At 41.8% G+C, this 11045-nt stretch overlaps 1 protein-coding gene across 7 annotated transcripts in view; it reads right to left on the reverse strand.

The window, feature by feature from the left end:
- Positions 1-11045, reverse strand: part of LIN54 (lin-54 DREAM MuvB core complex component) — a 76191-nt gene extending 65146 nt beyond the window's left edge. For 2 of the 7 annotated variants that reach the window (XM_027087528.1, XM_027087524.1), the window contains exon 1: positions 10141-10546. In XM_027087528.1, coding sequence (XP_026943329.1) covers positions 10141-10162 — 22 coding nt within the window. In that variant the 5' untranslated portion in view covers positions 10163-10546. Of the gene's footprint in view, positions 1-8590; positions 8883-10140; positions 10555-10900 lie in introns of those variants that run through there. The other 5 variants (XM_027087525.1, XM_027087529.1, XM_027087526.1 and 2 more) reach the window with 5 other exon arrangements.

Below are 11045 nucleotides of genomic sequence, written 5' to 3' on the forward strand. Positions count from 1 at the left end.
AAGGTTTCCAAAGTATGAGCACTTCTCTAGATGCGGCTCTTCCTAATCAATAGAATCCCCTCTGGCACTTACAGAACAGGGCATTTACAGACAGGCTCTTTAAAACATCAACACCAATTATACTTTCTGCAGTGGAAGCCAGATAACAGTACACAACAATAAACGGCCTCACCCACAGTGCCACATTAGCTTCCCTTCCCTACCGTGGACCTTGCCCAAGGCCTGTCAGTTGTCTCTGAACATTCCATCCCCCATAGAACAAGGTAGGATGATGACTTGGGTGTCAGCATCCAACACAACCATAAAAGTTTGACTCCCTCTTCTCCCTGAAGTTCCCCCAGCACGTTTAGACAGATGGGTGTGGCCTCTGGTCTCCCTTAAGGATAGGGAGACCTCAGCCCAACCCTTATTCATCTTTCTCCTTAAAACACCTGAAGTCAAGGTGTAAGAGGAGGAGAGGTCACCCCACGGAAGGAGACAGTGGTCAGACGGTGCATTTACTTACAGTTTCAAGCCCCCACACTTGCAGCTCAACCAAACAAACTTCTAATGTTTTCGATCCACCCAGATCCTCATTTCTAACATTATTTTCTCAGCTTTGGGGACTCCTTGACTCAGCAGCTACAGCCCCACCGCCCTTCTGCTAGGGCCATGGAGTTGAGTGTACAACAACCAAGGTAACCATTCAGGCTATCTCTCAGCTCAGCCCCTAAATATTCATTAAGAGGTAGAACACCAAAGGGCTCCTACTTCCCTTGCCTCTGCCACCCTTGCCCACCACTTGGGTGAGAGCATTTGCTGCCAGATGCCAAAGAGTCTTTCAATATCCCCTAGCCCAGCCCTCAAGGTCCTCATCCTTCCTCTTTCAAAAAGCCATGTCTCTGTCAGCACTCCATTCTTATGGCTAAAACTGTCAAGTACTGGGAGGGGGCTGAGATTTTAGCCTCTCCTTGCAAACTAACAAAGTAGCCTGTCACTGTTTCGTGGATACTGGCGGACAACACAGTAGGCCTAGGTCAGAGACACAGGACTTACTACTCCAAGCACAGCAAGGAACATAAGTTTCATGCGTGTATCAGTTCCCCTGTTGCGCCCAAGTCCTACAGGGCAGATGTGGAGAGGAGCCCAGGTAGACACTGTGCAGGCAGGTTTTCATCACAACTGAGGGACCCTGAGCTTAAGGAACCTGAATCATTTATAACCTGAAGCACACCTGCCCTTTGTCCAAAGGGCGATATTATCTTTACTATACTGGACAATAAGCAAATCTGCCCTCTGCAACAGCAGGAGTCGCTAACTATCATCCAAGGCTTTATGCTATACAAACATCCTGGAAAAAATTGTTTAAAAGGGCTGTCACACTACTGGCCTGCGCTCTAAAGCCTGCAAGCCACAACTACTGAAGCCCACGTGCCACAACTACTGAAGCCCTCATGCCTACAGCCCGTGCTCTGCAACAACAGCGCAGTTTGAAGTGAGAAGCCTGCGCACCAAAGCGAAGAGTAGCCCTCGCTCGCTGCAACTAGAAAAAGCCCGTGCGCAGCAACAAAGACCCAACGCAGACAAAAATAAATAAAGTTTTTTAAATAAAAAAAAAGTAGAAAAAAGGGCTGTCACCGCCTCACTTGTAAGAAGTACAGAAATGCAAAGACCCAGGGAAAACTGTTTCCCAAAAGTATCTCTCTCTACTTATTTATTTTAGCAATGTTTTTTGTACTTCTAGTGTATAGGTCTTCTTTCTATATATATTTTGGTAAATTTATCCCTAAGTGTTTCACGTTTTTTTGATGCATTGTAAGTGGTCTTTTTTTTTTCCATTTTCCAACTGTTTGTTGCTAGTATACAGAGATTCAACTGATTATTTTATATTGTCCATGTAGCTAACAATTAGCTAAACTCACTAAATCTCGATGTAGAGCCCTTAGGATTTTTTAGAAAGATAATCCATGGTGTCTGAGAATAAGATCAGTATTTCTTCCTTTCCAATCTGCATGTCTTTTGTTTCTTTTCCTTACCTTACCGCCCGCACTGGCTAGGACCTACAGTAAAATGTTGAATAAAAGTGGTAAGAGCAGACATCTTTACCTTGTTCCCAAACTTACCCTTAGTTGTAGGTTTTTCATAAATTCCCTCTATTAGGTTGAGAAAGCTAACTTATAGTACCAGTTTGTAGTTGTTTCTTTTTTCAATCATAATCATAAATGGATATCTAATCATATGTTTTTTTCTACAACTAGTGAGATAATCATATGGCTTTCCTCTTTTAGTCTGGGAGTTATATTGATTTTTTATTAAGCCAATTCTGCATTCCTGAAATAAACTCCACTCAAAATTATATAAAATTGTATAAAATCATATTTTGTACATATTGCCAAATTCTACTGGCTAATATTTTGTTAATCAATTTTGTCTATACTCATGAGGACTACTGGTCTGTAGTTTTTTTGTAGTGGCTCTCTGGGGATAATGCTAGTCTAATAAAATGAGTTGGGAGGTCTTCACTCCTCTTCAATTTTCAGGAAGAGTCTTCATGGAATTGTTACAATTTCTTCCTAAAATGTTTGTTAGAATTCACCAGTAAAGCCATCTAGACATAAAGCTTTCTTGTGAGGTTTTTAACTATAAATTCTATTTCTTGAATACGAGTAGGGTTACTCGGGTTATCTCTTTCTTTCTGAGTGACCTTTGACATTTGATAGTTTGTATCTTTTAAGGAATCTGTCTATTCCTCTAAGTTGCCAAATTTATTAGCATAAAGTTATACAAAATATTCTTTTATTTTAATGTCTGTAGAGATAGCAACTCTTCCATCCTCATTTTGGTAGTTTCTGTCTTTTCTCCTTTTTTTCTCTGATCAGTCTAGTTGGAGATTTTTCAATTTTATTGATCTTTTCAAGAACGATTTTGGCTTCATTGATTTTTCCCAACAGTTTGTCCATTTTTTACTTAACTATTACCTTTATCTCCTTCCTTCTGCTTACTTTAGATTTTTTTCTAGAAGCTTCAGATGAAAGCACAGATCAGGATTCGACAAACCATAGCCTACAGACCAAATTAAGCCCACGGTCTGTTTATGTATTTCTCTGCAGCTAAGAATGATTTTTACATTTGTAAATAGTTGGGCGAGAGTGAGTATATATGTGTGTGTGTGTGTGTGTGTGTGTGTGTATATATATATACACACACACATATATATACATATATACGTGTATATATATACATATGTATATGTATATATATATACACAGACATATATATACACATACATATATATACACTGTGTATGTGTGTGTGTATATATACACACACACACAAACACACACACACACACACACACACACACACACACACACTACCCTACAAAGCCTAAAATATTTGCCATCTGGCCCTTTATAGAAAAAATCTGTCAACACTTGGTTTAGATCATTGATTTTAAACCTCTGATATTTGATAGTTTGTATCTTTTAAGATACTTGTCTATTCCTCTCAGTTGCCAAATTTATTACCATAAAGATTTTAAACCTTCTTTTCTGAAATAAACATTTAATGTTAAAAATTCCCCCAATGCTACTTTAACTGCATTCTACTAATCTCAATATGTTTTTATTATCATTCGCTTCAAATGTTTTTTAATAGTCCTTGTGATTTCATCTTTGATACATGGAAAATAAAGAAATGTGCTATTTAATTCCCAAATATTTGGGGATTTTCTACCTTTTATTATTGATTTCTAATTTGCTCCTACTATTGTCAGAGACTGTAATTACCATTTCCATCATGTGTAGATGGAATTTAGAGACTAGTTTAAGGCTCAGTGTATGGTCCATCTTGGTGAACACTGCACGTGCACCTGAAGAGAACATGTATTCTATGGTTGCTGAGGGTAGCACCCTATAAAAGTCAATTAGGTCAAGTTGGTTGATAGTGTTGTTCATATCTTCCATAGTCTTTCTTTTTCCTTTTCTATCAATTACTGAGAAAGGCTGTTAAAATTCCCAAATACGATTGTGGCTTTGTCATTTTCTCCTCTTCTATGCATTTTTGCTTCTTCATATATTTTAAAGCTCTGTTATTAGGCAGAACATGTCTTCCTATTTGTCCTATTAAAAGGAACTAGGAGCTATAGACCTAGGAGTCTCCCTTGGAAGTAGGAGTAAAGTTCAAACTTGTAACAAGAAAAGGTCTGATTCGTTTGGCCAGTCTCTAAGCAGTATGGGCTGTGCAGAGTTCAGGAGCCAGCACACCTCACAGGCCACTGAGCAGACTGTGATAACTGCTTTATGATTAGACATCCATATCTGTTTCAGTCAGGGTCACATGCAGGGCATGGTGGCCTATGCGAAAAGAAACTCTCAAAAGGAGCTTGTGGGCATGGCAGGAAAGGGTTTGGCCATCTAGTTACATGAATCATCACTCTAATTTTATCCCTTAGGAATGGAAGATATGTACTAGCACATGCAACCTCATCATCTCTGTGTTGAGGACCACTCCAAGAAAAGAGAGGATCTTCACAAGCCAATGGGACTGAGGAGCTTTAGTTTACCACATCTGTATGAAAGGTTACCTTTCAAGGTATGGAGAGAAAAGAATATTGAACATTCAATGCATTCTCCATGCCTCCAACATTTCTGCTCATAAAATCAAGTTCTAAAAGCCTTAGTTTTAAACTTATTTATGTTTTTTATCAGCATTTAATTAATATGTATTGCTTCCCAACTTTGTGGAGGGAAATTAACCAGACAGACCTCAGAAATCAACAGAAGAGTGGCATGATCACAGCTGTACTTTGGGAGGATTAACTTCATCTCAGTATTTTATTGGACTGGAGGCAGGGAAACCAGTTAGAAGGCTATTACAGTAATTAGTTCAAGACAGAGATAAATGGAGGGACGGATTTAGGGCAGTAAAAGAAATGAGTTAAATATAATATAAAAAATAATATAAGATAGAAATGATAAATGCTCTATGCTTTCACATTTTTAAATGGTTTCTTAGAGAATATTACCAGTGCTGAAACACTCTTCTTTCCCTTAGTTACAGGTGGAGGACAACCTGGTAAACAACTGTTTTCATTCTTGCACATACTAATATAAAATGGTGATGACCTATCATCATATTATAGGTGAGTAATTGGTCAGATGTTGGGACAGAAACATTTGAATGTTTAAGAATTACACTTTTGTACCTAGAGCTTACCACCAGCACTATCTGGTTAACTATACTACTTGGATTTTAGCTTTCATTTCTAAGATCAAACATCAACAACTCAAAAACTAGGTACAGAACTACATTTCTCAAACTAAGGTGGGAGCAGTGAACTATAAAACATGAGTCTTGAAGAAATTTTGAGAAGTTCATATTTTCATTTCAATAATATATATTTTTTAAAAGTATATTCTGGATCACCTTGATAACCACCTCATATCTACCATCAATGGTACCAGAATTAGAGTGGGCATAGAAGGGTCTTACAAGGTAAATGATGTATTTATGCCAAGTGAAAGCCAAACCACCTAATCAGTGATTTAAGGAGGAAAGCTCTGCAGCATTCAAACACAGAAAAGTAGTGTAGGAGTTGAGTTATCATAGGATATACAGCATACAGAAAACTGCACACCTAGCCAAGGCCCACAATAGTATATTCACTATGCAAAGAAAGATTTCATTTCAGCAAAACAACATCATCCATCACCCTAAATTTAACTGGTTTTACTGGCTTTATAGTTTTGTTTATATTTCATTTATAAATTTACTTTTCTTTTATACTTCCATATAAGCAATAACCATAAGGAATTTATATACATCTAAAAATTAAATATTTTAATAAAATAAAACTATTTAGGCCAATACTGAGGATCCACAATATTTTTTTCCCTTTAAAGGGAGATTGTATATTATTCATGCTCAAGATTAACCTGGTGGAAAAAACATGGGGATTCACATCAGAAAGATCTGCTTCCAAATCTTGACTCTCCTAGTTGCTTATCATGTAACCCTAAGCAATAATCTCTCTAAGCCCTAGTTTTTTGGGTTTTTTTTTTTTTGCAGTACATGGGCCTCTCACTGTTGTGGCCTCTCCCATTGCGGAGCACAGGCTCCGGACGCGCAGGCTCAGTGGCCATGGCTCACGGGCCCAGCCGCTCCGCAGCATGTGGGATCCGCCCGGACCAGGGCACGAACCTGTGTCCCCTGCATCGGTAGGGGGACTCTCAACCACTGCGCCACCAGGGAAGCCCTAAGCCCTAGTTTACTTGCAGGGTTACTGGGAAGACAGTTATGCGGTACAGTAAAGCTCAAATGAAAATTCTTCTCTTCTTTTTCTATCTAAATTAGCTTCTCCTGATTTCTCCCTTTTTTAAAAATTTTATTTACTTACTTACTTACTTACTTAATTTATTTATTTATTGGCAGCTCCACATGGCATCTCAGTTCCCTGACCAGGGATTGAACCTGGGCGCTGGACAGTGACAGCATGGAGTCCCTACCACTGGACCACCACAGGGAATTCCCTCTCCATAGAACTTTTAATCTGTCATATATCATGCAGATTATACCTTCACAATGTCTCCTTCCCACTGTAACCAAGAGTTTCCAAATCTCCAAAGCTCAGAGCCAACTACGTATTTTGACCTTTATCTCCTCTCACCTGCAATACCTCCTACAGAAAAAGCTACAAGACTTATCTCCCTCAAGTGCATCTCTGAGGCTGTCACTCTCCTACTCAAAAATTTTCTGTAAGTCTCAAGGCCTTCTGTATTAAGGTCCTACCCAACCTAGCAACTTTATCTCCAATTCCTAAAGTGAAAGTTTCCTGAGGCAAAGATACTGAGGTATCGCCCATCCCTAGCATAGTATGTGACACATAATAGATACCCAATAGTAATATTTGAAAAAAGTAACAGGAATCTGTAATGCTCCTCTCCACCAAAACAGACGACCGACTACCTCCACTGGCATAACTCTTCATTTCTTTCTAACACACTTCTAATTATTAATTGTTTTAACCACAATAATCTAAAAGCTGGTCTTGAAAGACAATCACAAGGAATCACAAAAAGACAATAGCACTCGGTGATTTAAAAAAAAAAAAAAAAGCCAGTGAAAAAGCATTAAATCTCCCTCTTTATTTTAATTATTTTAAAAATTCTTAGTTTTAGTATTAACTTAGCAGCTTGGTTGGCATGGCCCAAATAACTGCAACATAAACATTATAAGAAAAAACAACAACAACAAAAACAACCAAATTCCTACTGGATAAAACGAGAATATCAGGAAAAAAAATGATTTAGAAAATTCATTAACTAAAACCTCTGAGTACCTCTCAGTTATTTCCCGTAAAAATTTTTTTTGGTCTCTTATTCTTCTAGTGAATGAATTCGGACACTCAAATGTCCAAGCTATACACACAAATATTTCCTCTCTGAATAAAACACTCAGTGAATAATATTGTATGACATACTATGACATCATCTCTTTGTAGGAAACTTGGATAAGGAAAATCACTGCTATCATAAACATGACCAGGGGCCATTTCTTAAACATTCACCTCTCTGTTCACTCATATATTCAACCTTCCAGTGACCCAACCTTCCACTACAAAAGCTGGAAAAAAACAGAGGGCCCCAAATTAATGTACAAAAATTTGATTCACATGTAACTTTTCAGTAACACTACTGTTGGGGATCTGCAGCACAATCTAAAACATACATGAATCTTTAGGTAACCTAACAAAATTAGACAATGGCTGTCACAGAGTCAATCAAGCCAATTCTCCAGCTCTTTAAACAAAGGGCTAACAAGTCAAGTATGTAAAATAAAACAGAGGTCTCAATTTATCTTTAACCAACTTAAAATTTGACTCGTATCAAGTGCGAGCATCAAGCCATCACAACTTCCTTCTTAACAATGAAGGTAAAACTTGTGAACAAAAATAGAGCGCCCAGAGCTGCACTTCACTTGGATCATAAAATCTACTGTGAAATTTTCCATAACTTTACTCTCTGAATTCATGAAATGGATGAGAGGCAGGGAAAAACATGGATATCAAATATGACTGACAGTATCTCAATTGTTATTTGCCAAATGGCAGGGCCCAAGGGGTCCTCTATAGATGACAGAGCCATAAAAGAAAACGACAACAGTTTTAATGATTACAAAACTGGTCCATATGCTCAAAAAATGTGAACATCCACACCCCAACAAGTCACAGACTATGATCTAAGACACAGAGCTTAAATGCAGAATAAAATGTCAATGCTCTGCCTCCCTAAAGAAACATACAACCCCATAAACTGCTGAACATCATCAAACCAACACCCGCCAGAGTGGATATTTTAAATATTAAATCAGGTAATCATGATAACTGCTAGCGGTTCATCTAGGCCTCAGCAGCAGCCTTAGGTGTAAGAGCAAACTCAAGCCCTCTTAACACTCAAAGAATAATGTTGATGTCATTATGAGGCTACTGATTCTTTGCCCTCTGAACTAGTCATTCCCTGACCCACGACGCAATTCTTCTCCCACCCACCCCCTCCCCCAAATAAAGAGAGCTCAAAACAGAGCAGCCCTCGGGTATCCCCTTCTCCTCTACCTCCGGCGGCTGCCGCTGTCTCCTCCCTCCGGCTCCGAGGTGGGGACTCCAGAAGGTCCCGGGCAATTCCGAGCCCGGGCGGTGCTTGTTTTGCCTGTGCACGGTAGCTCCGGCCAGCCGCTTCCTTCCCCAGTCTGCACGAACTGGAGCGCTACAGGGATCCCGGGGGCCAAGGAGGGAGCCCGGGTGGCGACGCCGCCGCGGCCGCCGCCTCTGGTATGTCAGGGGCCGGGATTGTATTTCGAAAGATCCGCCATTTTCACCTCGTCATCACCATCACAGCTCAGCAGCTTCCCCGACAGCCGGAGCCCGGGCCGCCGCCGCCGCCGCCGCCAGTAACCTCCCCCTTCCTCCTCCTCCCCTCCCCGGCCCTCCCCTCCGGAGAGGCGCACACCCACATATCCGGGGAAACCTCCCGCCGGCCCCGCCAACCTTCAAATGCTCAGGGAGATACTAATGCACACACAGTCCACGCTGAGACCTTTCACCCTGCCACGAAAGATGGTGCTCCGGCGGGCCCGGTAGCAACGCGAAAGCAAGTCGTGCTACCTGCGGGGCCCCAAGTCCGGCACTTTTTTGTTTTGAAGAGCAAAAAACATGCGGAAGGGGGCAGAAGGGCAATAAAGAGCCCAAACTCTCTCATTTTCAGGAAAGCAACTTGAGAGAGTTGACGGAATGCCTTTTATTCACTGTGTCCCTCTCAGACACTAAAAACAGGATCAAGACCTTTAATGCCATTCACCAGCTCTGACATTTTCCTCCACCGTCAGCACTACTTTTGACAGAATGGGCTACTTCCAACTGCACGTCCGACCTCTCTGATACATTTGTAAGTTACAGGCATTGATTCTCACGCAGATACTGTAGTCAAAAGGTCTAGTTTTCAAATAAATTTCTCAACTATTTTCCACTTAATTTCGTCTGATCATTTCTGTCCATAAACACTGTGACTTCCAGTTCGTTTGTCATTGGTTTAAGACGTCAAAGTGCCACTAGGTTTAAAATGTACTGAACCTATTCATAAGTGAACAATTTCTAAAATACAGAAAATATACCTCTAAGTTAAAATTCTTTGCCAAATGCTTTTAGAATCTAAGTCACCAAATTAAAAAAAAAATCTGCCGCTGATATGTTTATTTGATACTGTGAAAATAAGCAGCTTGCTTCAGAGCAAGACCCTAGAGTTACCCACCCAGCTCCACCAGCTCCTCTCATCATGCAGTTTAATAAATAACTAAAAGAGAATATACGCAAATTTTAATCATCAAAGAAATATCAGGAAAACATAAGCTGCAAGGCTTCTGATGGGAACAGAATTTAAAAAAAAAAAACTAAGTTGACTACCTTTGTTAATTTCAGATTTGATAACCACCCATTGAAAAGCTGAATTCTATACCTACCATTCAACTACAGCATAAGCTCTAAAAGACCTGTCTGAAATGAGCAAATTGAATTTCAAGGTTTCGAACAGAGCCACTCTACCGCCTTTTTTAAAAGTTAGTTTAAAAAGAGAAAGGCAGAAGTTGAAAAAAGGCATTTAATTTCCTTACCTTGCTTGAATGACAACTCCATATAAAAGTCGGTAGCTTCAGGCTTAAACAAGTACTATCACCCAGCCCAGTCGCCGTTTCTATATGCAGCCTGCTAGACTCTGAGAGTATCAAGTCTTCCCAATTTCTTTATCTTTAAACTTTATTTCCCCACGGCCAGCCCTGTTCACCCCCACTCTGCTTGGTGTTTACCGTTGGTTGGCCAAGCTAAGTCTTGGCCCGCTCCCTTCCCCCGTGCACCTCGGGAACATTGTGACATTTGACTGGTGGGCTTCGCGAGGAAAACGGACATACACGAAGAAGACACCATACAAAGGGGCATAGGAAGAACGGGGCGGCGAGCAGTAGGGAAAGGAGGAGCTGGTACAAAATGACACAGCAGCAAAACCGATTCCCAGAAACCCGGGGCCGACACGGGGGCTCCTCGGACCGCGCAGTGTGCGTGTCAACAGCCGCGGGAGCCCTTCCTCCAGACCGCCGGGAAGGGCGGGCTGCCGGCAGAGCGCCGGCCCCGCTGGGTGACAGCCGCCCTCCCGAGTGCCGGCGGGAAGGGGCCGAGCCCGGAGGATCCTCCCTCCCCCTGCGGCCCAGGGATGCGGCGCGGCGTCCCCCAGACTGCAGGTTCCCGCTCTCCGCCACTACCCACTAGCCCGGGCTCCCGGAGGGGGCGGTCCGGCGCCCTCCGCCCGCGCCACCACCCGCGGCGCCCCCTTTCCCGCCCGCCTGCCCAGAGGCCCCCACCCCGGGGGCTGACACTCACCAAAGCCGGCGGCGCCGCCGCCTCCTTCTCACGCCGCGATCTCTGGGCTCCCCGCAGCCGCGGCGGCGCCGGCGCCTCCAAGACACAGACCCGGGTTTGTTCAAAATCACGCGCCCAGCGCCATTCCACCGCCGCATCCCATAAT

The sequence above is a fragment of the Aethalodelphis obliquidens genome, unplaced genomic scaffold, assembly GCF_003676395.1.
Source record: "Aethalodelphis obliquidens isolate GAN/ISIS:26980383/991018 unplaced genomic scaffold, ASM367639v1 scaffold59, whole genome shotgun sequence".
Lineage (NCBI taxonomy): Eukaryota > Metazoa > Chordata > Mammalia > Artiodactyla > Delphinidae > Aethalodelphis > Aethalodelphis obliquidens.